The following is a 17045-nucleotide window of genomic DNA, read 5'->3' as shown; positions in this document are numbered from 1 at the left end:
CCAGATGGGGGGAATTGTGAAGGGTCACAACTTTGCCAACTTTGTATTTCACGGCAAATAGTTTTGGCAATAGTGAGAACATAATCAGTTGAAAACAAGGATAAGAGTCAAAAAGGTCTGTAATGGTGTCGGTGACAGCGGTAACAAGGGATAGATTCCAGATCACTGTGGACTCAAAGCTAGATGAATCTGATTGGGTTTTCAGTTGAGGGGAAAAACAAAGCAAAACAAAACAGAGTCAAGGATCATTCGATGTTTCCTGTCCCAGGTGACTAGGAAGAAAACCACTTTATTAAAACATGCTAGGTCTGCAGCTGGGCAAATAGTTAATCAGTGTGCTTGTCTTGAAATGTAGAAGGGTATCATGGGCATGTCACAAGACTCATCACTGCCCACTGTCCTCTTTCTTTTCAATATCTTGTTGGCATTCTTTTTTTTTTAATTATTTATTTTGAGAGAGAAAGAATATCCCAAGCAAGCTCTGCTTTGTCAGTGCAGAGCCCAACGTGGGGCTCGAGCCCACGAACTGCGAGATCATTACCTGTCCTGAAACCAAGAATCAGACGCTTAACTAACTGAGCCACCCAGGTGCCCCTCTTGTTGGCACTCTTAATCAACTTCACAGAAAAACTTGAGTGGAAAGAGGTGTTAGATGACAGAATCAAAGCTTGTTAAATTCTTCCTAGGCTAAATTCTTCCTAGGCTAAATGTAATAAGATTAAAGTCAAGAGGATACTAGAAACATCCTGCATTTAGATTAATGTATCCACCTTACAAGCAAAGGACATAAGAGATTTCTGTTTCAGCTTTAGTTGACAACGTAATGATTCTGAGCCAGTTGGGTCCTGTGGCTGATTCAAAGAAAAAGCTAGGCTATTTTAGTAATAGATATTCATATCAAGGGAGAAAATGTGCTACTGTACTACATATAGTCTGACATATCTGAGTATAGTTATTGCTATGTATTTGAGGAGGGCTGTTGACAAATTGGATTATATGTAGGGAGCAGGAAGGAGACCTATCTGGAAATTATATCATAGGAAAGAGAGTCCAAAAGAATAGTGAGCCAAGGGTGCCTGGGTGACGCAGTTGGTTGAGTGTCTGACTTCAGCTCAGGTCACGATATCATGGTTTATGGGTTCGAGCCCCCTGTTGGGCTCTGTACTGACAGCTCAGAGCTTGGAGGCTGCTTCGGATTCTGTCTCCCTCTCCCTCTCTCTGCCCCTTACCTGCTTGTATTCTCTCTCTCTTTCTCTCTCTCTCTCTCTCTCTCTCTCTCTCTCTCTCTCAAAAATAAATAAACTTAAAAAAAAAAAAAAGAACAGGGAGCCAATAAAATTAGAAAGAGGATACATGGCAGAGGCTGGGTGGTGGATGCTGTGTGTGCCACCCAGATCCTCCTATCTGGATCAAGACCCCAGTTTCCTTAGCTGCTGGGAGTGTTTGTTGCTGGCTGACGGCTAACAGGTGATTTCTGCCCAACGGGGCTGCCTTGCCTGAGCTTCCAGCCATTCCTCAGGGACAGCCCCACCCAGTGCCTAGTGTGGGTGTGAGAGTACAAAAGCCCAGTTCTGTTGCCTTATGCAGGACAACTGCGAAGGGCCATCCCAGCTTTAGGACTCCGTGTGTGATCAGCTGAGGCCTCTGTTGTGGCCACATCTCCTTCTTCCTGGTCCTGCTTCCCTTGCTGTCTCATCAGAGTTGTTCTAGAAATCTCTCCCCACTAAGTCTTCTCCATGGGATTCTCTGCTCGGTCTGTCTTCCAGGGAATCCTACCTGCAACAGCTGACATTACAAAGACTGGGAAAGGATACATTATTCAGTACATGATGATGGGACAATCGATTATTCATGTGGGAAGAAAAAAATAAAGTTGGAACTATCTCATGTACAAAATGTATTTCACGTGGATTTAGAATTGAAATATGAAAAGCAAAACTTTACCGTTTTTAGTAGAAAATATGTAAGGATTAGGAGAGGGTTTCTTAAAAGCACAAACCATGAAGAAGATTTGTGAATTTGTCTATATTAAAATAATATAAAATTTAAATTAAGTTAAAATCACTTGACTATGACAAATGATATCATTTTTAAAAATAATAGGAAAAGCTAGGAGAAGACATTTGCAACACTTACAACGAACAGATTTAGCATCGAAAATAGATAAAGAATTCATATAAATTAATAAAGGGAAGGGAAACTGCCCAGGAAAAAAAAATAGGCGGAGAAGATAGTCAATTTGCTTAAGAGAAAGTCTGAATGATGAACGTGTATACGAAAGTATGTTAAGCCTCATAAGCAATTAGGAAAATGACAATGAAAATAAGATCCTAGTTCATACACATCAGATTGGGGAAATTATTTTAAATTTATTTTATAACACCTTCTCTTTTTAAAATTCATTTCCTCTTCCTCCCTTTCTCTGCTTCTGTGCCTTTTCACATGCCACATTTCCATATGGACTACTCATCTGTCAAGACCTAGGGCAAAGTCATCTTCATGCAGCTCTCCTAACCTTCCTGTTCAGAGTTAAGATTTTCCCCCATATATATTCCAGATAGTGCTTTGTGTTTGTTCCATTTAAAAACACTTTGCATTGTTGTAATTTTTTGCTTATGTGTGAGCCTCTGACGCTAACTAGATTATGGGCCCCTGAATGGCAGGAATCACATTTATCTGTGTGCTCCTGGCATTTATCATAGTGCGTGGCACTTGACTGCTAAATATATGTATTGGATGGGTGAATGAACCAGTTCCTTGTCTCAGTGGCTTTTCCAGAAAATCAGACCCCTTCTAGACACAGGCATGAAGAGTCAAATGCTCTACAGTGGTTCTTAGTTTGCTTTTTGATGCATCCTCTAAAATTAGTTCAAGATAAACTAATTGCTCATCACCTGCAGTGGAGCATATGGTTAAATGTGGTCTTTACCTTCAGTTTAATTAAAGAGGATATGCAGAAAGCTGGTTCTTTTTATCATAGGTGGAAAGTTGCATAGGGACAAAATAAGTATTGTTTTCCTTTGTTATTCATTCTTTTTCCTCCAGGCTTATTGCTGCCTACTGGTACCGTCAGGATTTATTTTTAATCCTGAAAAAATGAAATAAGTATACTTTGGCTAGAGAGATAAAATATGTTGACATATTAAAAGAAATACATCTCCCTTAGGAAATCTAACTCTTTGGGAACATACACCCTCAAGGCGTTTGAAAAATTTCTAATCTCTTTTTTAAAAGCCAACAGCAGTGCTACAAACTCCAGATGAGAGCATATGATTTAGTTGGTATTTGTCAACTCTTACAGTGATTATAAAATATTAAAGCTGGGAGGGATCCTTTGGCCCAGTGCCTTCATGGTACAGGTAATGAAAGTAAGGTTCCATCTAATGTATCATAATAGTGTAGTGATAGAATAATCCAGATCTCCCACCTTCGATTTTGATTCTTTCCTTTTCTCCATATACTGTCCCAACACACACTAATTTGGTGGTAGCAAGAAAATTACTTGGATTTTCAGGGGTTTTGGATTATAATAGCTACTTAGGTATTTACTTTGAAGTTCTTGAAATTTCCCCCATAAACAATTGCCTGTTGGCCTTTGGACCATTAATAATTAGCTTTCATTAGCACCTAAACTCAAGGGGGTAGAGCAACTCCATTCCAGACCAGTATAATTGTTTGGGCTCATGGTGAATATGGAGTAAGAGGTGAAGATTTATAAAATAGATTAAAAATTTACTTGCTCATTAAGTAAATTATGATAAAGATTCTAAGTGTAATAATCTTATGTGATAATTGAAATAAAATTAGTAGTATCCCTGGGCTTCTATTTTCTCACTGGTGAAATGAATAACTTGGAATAAATCTGAGGACAATAAATCTTTGAGGATCTTTTACTTGTAAATATTTTGATTCTGTGACTGTAATAACAGAGGATTCACCCAGATTTTGCTTGCCTTGCAATGGTAACTAATGCTTGAAGTGTTTTTTAACAAAGAAAGTTTTCTTCATTTTTTTTTTTTTTTGGAAAAGTTACCTATGACTAAATTGTTGCTTTGTTTTTCTGAGAGGTTCTCAGGAATCTCACTCATTCATCTCCATATATGTGTTTTCTGTCCTTCATTTACTTGGTAAGACTATCATTTTTTGAAACTAAATTATTTAGTTGTTCAAACCATACTGCTTCTCTGTTCTTGACCAGATGCATGTAGTGTTGGAAGGAGCCATCATGGAACAACACAGGTAGTCATTACCTATGTTTGAATCTGAATTCTGCTGCTATGGGCTAATGCAAGTTACACAACCTTTTAGTTTCTGTTTTCTCTGCTCTCCAGTGTGAATCACACAGTGCATCTCATAGGGTTCTTATGAAGAGTAAATAAGATGCCAAGCACAGTGTTGGGCACACCGTGTGCAGTCCATGCCATTAGGATGTATCAAATGCAACTGCAAGTGTCAATGAGCCCCCTTGTTCAACTATAGACCTCAACAGTTCAAACCAGAAATAGACAAGACCCTTTAACTCATACTCTAACTAAAACCCGTTGTGCTCATTTCTTATTGCACTTCCTTGAGGCATTGACTAAAATGTTTTGCAATGACTGGATCATTCCAACCCCTAGACCAGAAAAGCCCTGATAGCAATAGAATGCCTAGAAGACCATCCCCAGCATGCGCCCTTCCTTGCCCACGAACATAGGTTGAACACACTGACCCCACCCATGATCATGTGTTTTCTGTCTGCTCTCTTGCACATACCTCCCTGAACTTCTCCTATACAACTGTAGGTGTCTATCCTGTGAGTGGAAAGGTCCATTGTTAAGGCTTGGGACTGTCACCTTCCCTGGCTGCTCACACCTGAAACAAATCTTTCCCTTTCTCTTTTCCAAACCCTCATCTATTGAGTTATTGACTTTTTTTGTGATGAGGTTGACTGTTTGCTTGGCAACAGCATTGGTACGCCCACTCAGGAGCTATACTCTACCTTTGTCTAGCCCCCTTGGGGTTCCTGGGATGGAGCTATTGGTCTAGCACTCACTCTTCCGTTTCCTGAGTTAGCGGCTGTGATAGATCAATTGGTAATACAACTAGTACTAAAAGTTCTCTTTTAGGTGCTGACATATACTTTTCCCTTTGATCTCATTGAAGCCTTAAGTATTTTGTTGTTCTTCTCCTGTAGTATGTGTTTCAAAAACTTAGTTTTTGATCGGATGTTAAAAAGTTGGTCATAATTTGATGTGCCAGTGAAGATAGGAGTGTATGTTCCTGATTCCACTTCAAATTTGCTGCTTCCTTTCCCCACCACTCCTCTCTGTAGAAACAGCATCACAAAAGGGTTGCTGGATTTCTATAAAAGTCTTTGGAAAAGACCAATGGGCAGATTTTCTATTGTGAATTTCTTTAGTAGAGGGTTCTTTTTCATGTTTGCATTCCCAGCACCCAACTGGCATAAATAAATCCAGTAATGAACATTTGATAGAGCTCATGGGAGGAAGAAAACCTCATTACAAATTCTCATGATAAAGATTTGGTACTTAAAAGGAACTTTAATCAATCTCATAAGCAGAAAATAATTTTCTGCCCATATTCTTAATGTTTCTGAGATAGAGGAGCAACAAAAACCATTGAAGGCTGCTTGGGACCAAGCAAGGGATGTTCACGGTACTTGAGCAGCGAATGAAGAAGATTCCGTACCAGACTTGACCTCACCTGACACTGTTCTCATATGCATCCTGGCAATGGGTTTTCAGTTGGCTCTTCATAAAGAGGATCTAGAACTTTCTATCAAAACTCACTGTATTGTTTATCATTGATAATTTGTTGCATATGTTTATGCTTAGGTTAATATGCACTGAATTGCATATAGTTCTTCAATGTTAATCAATTCTTTTATTGTCACCATAAAGTCATAACTTAAAGAATAGCCCCTGCCCTAGGTAATGTTATAACAGATTCAAAGCCCTTACCTAACTGTTGTAAACAAGATTTTGATGCCCAGGACAAGTGAATAAACAGTGGCTCTTACAGAATACTGCTTTCACAAGGATTATTTCTAACCAGGTGTGTTATGCGTTATACCAGACCCAGTGCTTTTTTTTTAAGTGAGTATAAGAATATTAAAAACTGCTAATAGCAAAATAATTTTTTCCAGCAGTACTGTTTATTGGTTCAACAAATATCGCTTTGCATTGTTGAAGCATTTCATTCCTGTCTGTGAAAATCCTTATCTAAAATTGAGTTTTTGATCAACGCCCCACTGCTGCCCAGAATTCATTATTACAACTCAAAGCTATTTTTTATTTTTTAAATGTGTATTTATTTTTGAGACAGCATAAACAGGGGAGAGGCAGAAAGAGAGGGACAGAGGTACCCAAGTGGGCTCTGAGCTGACAGCAGCAAGCCTGATATGGGACTTGAACTCACAAGCCATGAGATCATGACCTGAGCTGAAGTTGGATGCTCAACTGACTGAGCCACCCAGGCGCCCCTCAAAGTTGTTTTTCCCCTCAACGGTGAAAATGTTCTCTGTTATGCACAGTTTAAATGATCTCTGCTTACACATTCCAGTGTGTCTTCTCAAGCTCTCCTACTCCTGCATTTCAACAGGAGAGTCTAGATTAGAGGAATCTAGTCACCATAATCCACTGACTGCCAGAACCCAGCTCTTCTCTTCTCCTTTCCCTGGGCATCGATTTCTAGAACAGCCAATAATAAGGTTCATAACACAGAGTGAATGAGACATGGGGAGTTAACATTTGTTGTAGCGTCCCCAACGGTGCTAGGCTAATTACATGGAATTTCATTTCACGCCGAGCAGTCTGTGCCTTTCCTACCATCTCGTGCCTGTGTGGGTGCAGGAAAGGAAATGAGATTAGCTGAAGGAGGGTTCTGGAACAGTACAGTCTTTGGCTTCAGCGTATTTATCCTTTGATTTTTTTTTTAATTGTTCAATTAGGTAAGTGCTCTTTTGTGACTGAGAAGGTCATTTTGCCACTTTGCTTAAAGTCTAATCTACCAAAAGGACTTAAATACCATCTATGCTTTTTTAGATTTTTAGGAATTGGAGTTTATTCTCAGCAAGCAGTCTCCTTGCTGTCTCATTCCTGTCACTTTTTTCTATCAGATCCTGTTTCATTCCCAAACAACTTGTTTTGTTTTTCCTTGGTTCACGGGTACCATCCAAACAGCAGCCTGCCCAGCTGGGGAACTGTTTGAAAAACAGGCGGCTCCTGTTTGGTGAGTGCTAGAGGACATTTCAGCTGGGATCCTAGATGCTGACAGGTGGATTTCAAGACAGCAGTAGCTCCATATACCAGACTTGATTGTTTGGAAACGAAATCATTTTCCTCATCAGGTTTGTAGGCATTTCCTGGAATAAATGTTAGCTTATGGAGGGTTTTATTATACGTGGGTTGAGTGTGTGAATTGACCACTGTGATCAAAAACTGGGTCCCAGGCATGAGGCTTACTGAGGAGACTGAGGAATTATTTTTATTCTTAGGCAAAAAAGAGGGATCCATGAAGTTCCAGGTGACGAATGTATGCTTTGGTATAAAGGTCATGGATTATTTTTAAATGGTTTAAGAATAGGTAAGGTAGGGGCGCCTGGGTGGCTCAGTCAGTTGAGCGTCTGACTTTGGCTCAGGTTATGTTCTCATGGTTCATGGGTTCAAGCCCCGCATTAGGCTCTGTGCTGACAGCTAAGACCCTGGAGCCTGCTTTGGATTCTGTGTCTCCCTTGCTCTCTGCCCCTCCTCTGCTCACGCTCTGTCTCTTTGTCTCTCAAAAATGAATAAAACCATTAAAAAATTTTTTTTAATTTAAAGATAGGTAATATTTTAAAATGTAGGTTCCAAACATATGAAAACGTATATCCCAGATCTGAGTTTATTATTTAAACCTTGATGTTACCACACAGCCCCATCTATGGGGCTATAGAATATTCTTGCCAAAGAACTGAATCTATAGGTAATCAGACATCCAGGGCTTACTTCCAGTTCACAGGAAATATAGAAACCAGAGGGATAAGTTAAGCAACACCATGAGCAAGCAAACAGATAAGTCTATACATGGAACCATACTATGTTTTTTTAGTTGAAATATAATCGGCAAATAACATTGTGTAAGTTTAAGGTATACAATGTTTTGATGTGATACATTTATATATTGCAGTATGATTTACCACCATAGCATTAGCTAACACCTTTATCACATCATATAATTATCATTTCTTTTTTGTGGTGTGAACAATTAAGATCTGGTCTCTTAGCAACTTTGAAGTTTATAAAACGTTAAACAAAAGAGACAGATTGGGGGCAAGGGGACAGAAGACTGATTGGTCTGGCAAATATATGAAAGAAACATAAGAGACATAGCAACCAAATGTAATGTATGGACTTTGTTTGAAATGTGATTAAAATAAACCATCTGTAAAAAGGTGTTTTTGTGACAATCAGGAAAATTGAATATGGACTAGATATTTGATCATACTGAGGAATTACTATGAAATTTGTTGGGTATGCAAATGGCATCATGAGTATCTAAGTAAATGGTTGTAAATGTGTGGCCTTGACAAGCATCACCAGCATCACCTGGGTATATGTTAGAAATGAAAATTCTCAGCCCCACCCCAAACCTACTGAGTAAGAAGGCCTGGGTGTGGGGCCCAGCAGAACTATGAAAATCACTGACATAAAAACATAGCCATGTTTTAAAATAGATACATACTGATGGGGTGCCTGGGTGGCTCCGTCGACTGAGCGTCCGACTTCGATTCAGGTCATCATTTCATGGCTCCTGAGTTCTAGTCCCGTGTCAGGCTCGGTGCTAGAGCCTGCTTCAGATTCTGTGTCTCCGCCTCTCTCTGCCCCTCTGCTGCTCACGCTTTCTCTCTCTCTCGAAAGTAAATAAATATTAAAAAAAAAATTAAAAGAGATACATACTAAGGCATATAGGGGTGAAATGATACAAGGTCTGGGAATGCTTTCACAATACTTAAGTTAAAATAAAGAGAAGGATTTGACGAAACAAGTGTGCCAGAATCTGGATAGTTGTTGTTCTGGGGTAATGCATTTGTGTGGCTGCATTGTAGGCTTCTCTCCCTTTTGGAAATTTGGAAATATTCCTTAGAAATTTGGGGGAAACCTTACCAGACACATGCACGCACATACGCGTGTGTACACACACACACACACACACGCACACATACACACACACACACACACACACACACACAGTAGACATCCTTCTCAGACAAAAGAAACAAGCAAAACTTGGTTTTAAGTTTTATAAAAGCTTTCATCTTGCCCCAGAAAACTGGCTTTTCGTCTTTGCTTTGCCACTAATCACTTTACTGGGCACTCTTGGTAAGTCGATTTCCCAGGAACCTCATCATTCTTACCTGTGAGACAAAGGAGCTTCAGTATGTGATCTGTTGTGAAGGTTCCTCCTAGCCTGCTGTTCTTGATACCCTGTGCATTCAGGTGAGGGTCAGGCTCCTCAGAAGCACTTTCCTCCAGTCTGGAGTGTGATCTGTGGCTGAGTACTGTCTTGAGAGCATGCTCTCCCCCTCTCTTCCTCTCTCCCTCTTCTTCTCCCTCTCCCTCTTTCCCATTCTCTTTCTGTCTCTGTTTTTTTCTTGGGCTTTACATCCATCTCCCATCTCGAGGGACAGCAACATTCTCTGGGATGACCGAGGCCCAGGCACACCACCCTCTGACAATAGATAGGGTATGAAATTGCACAAAAAAATATCCAGGGACTTGAAATATGGGGTGACTTTGAGGTTAGGTCAGAGATGGTGAAAGCCCAGAGTAGAGTTAGGGACCTGTTGCTCTTAGCGTTTGCCCTGAGCCTTTTCTCCTGCCTCCACCCCTGCTGTGGCCATCGCCTCCTTATAAACAGAGAGACAAAGCTTAGTGGTGTAAATTCTGAGTGAGTTTGGGAGCTCTAATTGAGAGCTCTCATACCTTAAGAATCCCATTGATTCTTTTTTTTTTAATTTTTAATGTTTTATATATATTAGAGAGAGAGAGAGAGAGAGAGCATGAGCAAGGGAGGGACAGAGAGAGAGACACAGAGTCTGAGGACAGGCTCCAGGCTCTGAGCTAGTTGTCAGCACACAGCCTGATGTGGGACCCGAACTCACGAACCGTGAGATCATGACAAAGTCGGACGCCCAACCCACTGAGCCACCCAGGTGCCCCAAGAATCCCATTGATTCTTTTTTTTTTTTAATTTTTTTTCAACTTTTTTTTTTTTTATTCTTGGGACAGAGAGAGAGAGAGCATGAACGGGGGAGGGGCAGAGAGAGAGGGAGACACAGAATCGGAAGCAGGCTCCAGGCTCTGAGCCATCAGCCCAGAGCCTGACGCGGGGCTCGAACTCACAGACCGCGAGATCGTGACCTGGCTGAAGTCGGACGCTTAACCGACTGCGCCACCCAGGCGCCCATGAATCCCATTGATTCTTAAGCTGTGTACCAAGTTTAATGGAAAGCAATGGTATCCTCACTGCTAGAAGGAATCAGGTTATCTGGTAAACCACAAAACTGCGGAATTGCTTGGCTAATTCAAGCTTCTGTTTGCTCATGCTGAACGTATAGACAAGAGGAAGACTGTCTCTCCCTGGGGAAGGTCTTGGGGGATACCCCAGGTGGTTCTTGGGGAGGGAATGGCTAAGGAGAAAATGATAGGAGCACAGGAACATGATGTGTGCAATAGGCGACACATGGCATTGGCAAAAGGGAAGGAAAATGAAACAGGAGGAAGCTAGTGGGAATGAGGAACAAGATCTGCAGAGTCCAACAGCCAGGAGTTGGTGATGCGTCTTCAGTCTACTCCTCTTTAGATTTCCTGATGGAAATCTAACTCCCACAAGTGCAGGCAATCAATGATAGTGTTCCCACTGACACAGCAGTTCCTGGAGGCCTTTCCCCAGTGTTGGCATTTGTTCATTTGCTCTTCTCCTGTTCCTCCATTCCTTTCATTTTTCTGTGTTGACTTTGGCCCTGTCTGCTCCTTAGCAAACAGATTATGTCTATAGACATTGGCAAAAAACAAAAACAAAAACAAAAACAAAACAAAAAAAACACCCCGAAACAAAAAACAAACCAAGCAAACAAAACCAATAGCTGCAACAGTAGTTGTTTATTGAGCACTATGTACCAGGCACTGAAGTGAACACTTGATAAATATTATATTTCATTTGAGCCACTGTCTGTACAATAGTCGTTATCCCCATTTTACCAACGAAGAACAGAAAGTCAGAGAGGTGACGTTGCAGGGTCACTCAGCTAGTAAGTAGCAAAACCTAGAGTTAAACCCAGGTGTGACCAACTGCAACTATTGTCCCTCATCTCTGCACCCCATTACTGTACCTTTTTTCATTGGTGAGGAGAATGGAGTGAGAACCTGAAACCAGAGAGGTAGGGCAGTCTATGAAGCAGGCCACATGGTAGAGAGCTCCTGGGGCTCCCCTAGTTGCCCAAGGGCCATAAACACGTAGAGAGGTCATTCCCCAGTATAGAGACCCATGCCAGCATTTCACATGGCCATGTCAAAAGGATATATATTTTTTACTTTTAGTAGGATAATTAATTTATTGATTGGAGTATGAACAAAAATCAGAATCTTCCCTTAGGAATAAACATGGGTGCTAGGATACTTGCTTGGTGATATCATTAAACATTGTCCCTTGGGCTCATTAAAGGAGGGTTTTCCTGGAACGCCTGGGTGGCTCAGTCAGTTAAGCGTCTGAGTCTTGGTTTCAGCTCAGGTCATGATCTCACAGTTTGAGCCTTGTGTTGGGCTCTGTGCTGATGGCTTGGGATTCTTTGTCTCCCTCTCTCTCTGCCCCACCCTGGTTTCTCTCTCTCTCTCTCTCTCTCTCTCTCTCTCTCTCGCTCTCGCTCTCGCTCTCGCTCTTGCTCTTGCTCTCACTCTCTCTTGCTCTTAAAAATAAATAAACATTTAAAAAAATCAAGGTTTTCCTGATCAGTCTTGTCATGCTTGCTCTTTGGCATCTATGTTAGTTCAGAATCATATAGGTTTCTGTTTTCTTCTTAAGAGTATATAGGTACCCTTTTCATTCAAAGTAGGCAGAGAGAAGGAAGATAGAATTCCAGATGCTTGTAAAACTCCTGCCTTGCATATCTCTGCCTCTCAACTAGAAGAGGCAAATGTGGTAGAGTGGTTTAGGTGGTGTGGCAATGGTGAAGGGTCTCACTGCAACAGGAAACAGGGAAAGGCAGAGTTAGTATTGGCTGAAGAAGCTGTGGATAAGAACCACCAACTGCACCATTTACATCAGTGAATAGATTATCCACATGGAAAATCAGTAAGGAACCACTGGCCTTAAGTGACACATCATACCAGATGGACTTATATTTATACAGAACATTCTATCCAAAAACAGCAGAATACAAATTTTTCTTAAGTGTACATGAAACATTCTCCAAGATCCTATGTTAGGCCACAAAACAAGTCTCAATAAATTCAAGAATATTGAAATCATATCAAGCACCTTTTCTAACCACAATGGTATGAAAGTAGAAATCATTTATTAGAACAACGCTGGAGGGACACCTAGGTGGCTCAGTTGGTTAAGCATCCAACTCTTGGTTGCAGCTCAGGTCATGGTCTCACAGCTCTCTTTCCCTCTCTCTCTGTCCTTGTGTCTCTGCCCCTCACCTACTTGTGTGCTCTTTCTCTCTCTCAGAATAAATAAACATTTTTTAAAAAGTGGGGGAGTGCTCCTGGGTGGCTCAGTTGGTTAAGTATCCAACTCTTAAGTCTGACTCAGGTCATGATCTCACAGTCGTGAGGTGGAGCCCTGCATCAGGGATTCTCTTCCTCTTCCTCTCTCTGTCCCTTCCCCACATGATGTTCTCTCCCTCCCTCCCTTTCTCCCTCCCACTCTCTCTCAAAAAAAAAAAAAAAAGCAACCCAGGAAAAACTACACATATGTGGAGATTAAACAACATGTTAGTAACAACTCCTGGATCATAGAGCAAATCAAAAGGGAAATTGAAAAAAAACAAACCCTGTATATAAATGAAAACAAATGCAACATACCAAAATCTATGAGACACAACAAAAGTGGTTCTAAGAGGGAGGTTCATAGGATTACAGGCCTACCTTAAGAAACAAGAGAAATACCAAACAATTTACACCTGAAGGAACTAGAAAAAGAACAAGTGAAAGCTAAAGTTAATAGAAGGAAGAAAATAATAAAGATCAGAGTGAAAATAAATGAAATAGAAACTAAAAAGACAAAAGAGAAGATCAGTGATTCTAAGAGCTGGTTCTTTGAAAAGATAAACAAAATGGACAAATTTAGCTAAACTCACCAAAAAAGAGGGCAAAAAAATAGAAATAAAGTCATCTTAATTGGAAAGAAAAAAGTAAAACTGTGACTGTTTGGTGATTGCATGATACTCCATATAGAAAACCTGAAAGATTCTACTGGTAACTAACTGCTGGAATCAATAAATGAATTCAGGAAAGTCGCAGGATATAAAATTCATATATGCTGTTGCTTTTCTATACATTAACAAACTATCAGAATGAGAAATTAAGAAAAAAATTCTAAGGCACCTGGCTGACTCAGTTGGAAGAGCATGCAACTCTTGATGTTGGAGTTGTGAGTTTGAGCCCCACATGGGATGTTGAGATGACTTAAGTAAATAAAACTTTAAAAAGAGAGAGAGAAAAAAATCCCATTCAAAATTGCATCAGAAAGAATATAATATCTAGGAATAAACTTAACCAAAAAGGTGAATGACTTTTAACTGAAAACTATAAGACATTGATGAAAGAAATTGAAGAAGACACAGATAATGCAAAGACTTTCTGTGCTCATAGATTGGAAGAATTAATATTGCTAAAATGCCCGTACTACACAAAGCAATCTACTAATTCAGTGCAATTCCATAAAAATTCCAATAACATTTTTCACAGAGGTAGAACCACAAAAGATACCAAATAACCAAAACAATCTTGAGAAAGAACAAAGCTGGAAGTGTCATGCTCCCTGATGAAAGTATACTAAGGAGTTTTAGTAATCGAAACAGTATGATATTGGCTTAAAAACTGATATGTAGATCAATGGAGCAGAATAGAAAGCCCAGAAATAAACACACACATATATAGTCAATTAATTAATGACAAAGCCAACAATATACAATGGGGAAAGGACAGTCTCTTCTATGGTGCCAGGAAAACAGGACCACCATCTTATACCATACACAAAAATTAACTTAAAATGGATTAAAATAAGGATGGATTGAATCTAAGACTTTGAAAACATAAAACTCCTAGAAGAAAATATAGGTGGTGATCTGCTTGACATTATTCTTAGTGATATTCTTTGAATCTGACTTCAAAAACAAGCAAAACAAAAGCAAAAAATATCAAACTACATCTAAAAACTAAAAAACTTCTGTACAGTGAAGGAAACCATCTATGAAACAGAAAGGCAACCTACTAAATGTGAGAAGATACTTGCAAATCACATATCTGATGAGGGGCTAATATCCAAAATATATAAATAACTCATACAACTCATAACAAAAAAACCCAAACAATTTGATTTAAAAATGGGCACAAGATACGAATATACATTTTTTCCAAAGAATACATACACATGGCCACAGGCCAGTGAAAAGATGCTCAACATCACTGATCATTAAGAAAATACAAATCAAAACTACAATGAGATACCACCTCACATCTGTTAGAATGGCTAAAATTAATAACAGAGGAAAACAACAGGTCTTGACAAGGATGTGGAGAAAATAAACCCTCAGGAACTATGGGTGGGAATGTGAATTGGTGCAGCCACAATGCAAAACAGTGTGGAGGTACCTCAAAAAATTAAAAATAGAACTGCCATTTGAAGTGTAATTGACAAACAATATTATATTAGTTTCAGCTGTACAACCTAGTGATTCAACATTTGTATAAACACTGCAAAATAATCAGTTTCTAGGTATATATCCAAAGAATATAAAAACACTAATTCTAAAATATATACAGGATTTTATTACAGGATTATTTTCAACAGCAAAGGTATGGAAACAATCTAAAGTATCTGTTGATAGATAAATGGATAAAGATGCAGTATATATACCCAATGGAATATTACTCAACCATAAAAAAGAAGGAAATCTTGCTGTTTGCAATGACATGGATGAACCTTCAGGGTATCATGCTAAGTGAAATAATCCAGACAGAGAAAGGCAAATCCCACATGATTTTACTTATATGTGGAATCAAAAAAACCCAAAATGAACAAACAAAACAAAATAAAACCCAGACTCATAGACACAGAGGACATATTGGTGGTTGCCAGAGGGCAACGGGTTTGATGGGGGCAAAATGGGTAAAGGGGATCAAGAAGTACAAACTAAGAGTTTTTATAATACAAGTGTTTATAATACAAACTTATTATAAAATAAGTCATGGGGATATAATGTATAGCATAGGGAATATGGTCAATAATATTATATTAACTTTGTGTGGTGACAGTGGTAACTAGACTTATGGTGGTGACCATTTTGCAATGTATACAGACGTTGCGTCACTATGTTGTACAACTGAAACTAATATAGTATTGTATGTCAATTACACCTCAATTTTAAAAATATGCCAAAAAGAACCACCAACTGCAATATCTGTGGATACGCATTGCTGCTTACATAGAACTTCCACATGTGTTATCATTAGATCCTCACAAAAATCCCTATGAGGTGGGTGGCTATATTTCTCTATGCCTTTTAAAAAAATAACTTATTTGGCTTATGTCATACCTTGTTCCAGAAAGGATTTGAGGGATTTGCATTGAATATAGCAGATAAAATGCATTTACTAAGACAGATGATAAAACATTCTTCTAATAGGGTTGTATTGGGGGCGCCTGGGTGGCGCAGTCGGTTAAGCGTCCGACTTCAGCCAGGTCACGATCTCGCGGTCTGTGAGTTTGAGCCCCGCGTCAGGCTCTGGGCTGATGGCTTGGAGCCTGGAGCCTGTTTCCGATTCTGTGTCTCCCTCTCTCTCTGCCCCTCCCCCGTTCATGCTCTGTCTCTCTCTGTCCCAAAAATAAATAAACGTTGAAAAAAAAATTAAAAAAAAAATAGGGTTGTATTGATCTGAACAAATTTTGGATCCAAAACACTATGGAGCCTTCAACATGATCCTTGCTCTGTTTTCAGGAGGACATAATTAGAACATTGTTCAACAAGAAAATCACTTGCTTAGACACTTTCATCTTGAAATATCATGGTTTAAAATTCGGAAGCAGGAGTTTAAGGAGTATCCCGTACTTTCTATTTGTTGGTTTGAAACCTTGGAAGTTCCCTGGGTGAAATCTGTGACTGGGCCCCATACATGGAGGGCAGGGAGAGACCGAAGAAAGAGGCAGGCCACTCCAAATTGGTAGGCGGCGGGTTTAATAAGCAAAGGAACTTAGGGATGAGGCTTGTCTTCCATGGCCTCAAGACAGGTCGATCTCCATGCCTGCCCACCTGAATCTTCAAAGTTTATATAGAGACCTTAACTGGGCTTAGTCATGTGTACCATTCAGCTGGTCTGAACAATACATTGCTTTCTCAAGTCTGCGTCTTTGAAATGGCTGCTAGCATGGGAATAGTAGGCGGATGTACGTTCCAAGGATGGGGATTGGGGAAAGGGAAAAGGAGCCTCCAATTGCCTGCAACCTGCGATCCTGTCCTCTTGATGGCCTCCAGCATTGTTCCTATTTGAAATTGTTCCCAAACACTCTTGTCTCTATTTATGCTTGTGCTTCTTTGTCTCTGTGAGTATGCAGTATATATGTACACAGATGTGTAGTTTTCATATTCTCCCAAGAGATGTAAACCTTTTCAAGACCCTTTGCTTTGTGTGTGATTCCTGACAGTCCTGTCCCTGAAGCAGGGAGTCCACCTCCATGTGACTGAGGATGGAGCTAAGATGCAGAGGGTGACTCACTAGGAAAATAGCAGATGGAAGATGTTGATGTTGAGCGACCTGTCCTCCCTGCTTTTCCACATT

General features: G+C 39.9%; 1 protein-coding gene across 2 annotated transcripts in view; it reads left to right on the top strand.

The window, feature by feature from the left end:
- Positions 1-17045, top strand: part of FMN1 (formin 1) — a 422489-nt gene that overhangs the window by 50436 nt on the left and 355008 nt on the right. The window contains exon 4 of one of the 2 annotated variants that reach the window (XM_047863849.1): positions 5605-5700. The exons of the other annotated variant lie outside the window; for it this stretch is intronic. Coding sequence (XP_047719805.1) covers positions 5605-5666 — 62 coding nt within the window. The 3' untranslated portion in view covers positions 5667-5700. Of the gene's footprint in view, positions 1-5604; positions 5701-17045 lie in introns of those variants that run through there. 2 annotated transcript variants of the gene reach the window in all.

This window comes from Prionailurus viverrinus, chromosome B3 (genome assembly GCF_022837055.1).
Source record: "Prionailurus viverrinus isolate Anna chromosome B3, UM_Priviv_1.0, whole genome shotgun sequence".
NCBI classification, from domain to species: Eukaryota; Metazoa; Chordata; class Mammalia; order Carnivora; family Felidae; genus Prionailurus; species Prionailurus viverrinus.
Note: the sequence above shows the minus strand (reverse complement) of the source record. Positions and strands in the feature narration are given on the sequence as shown.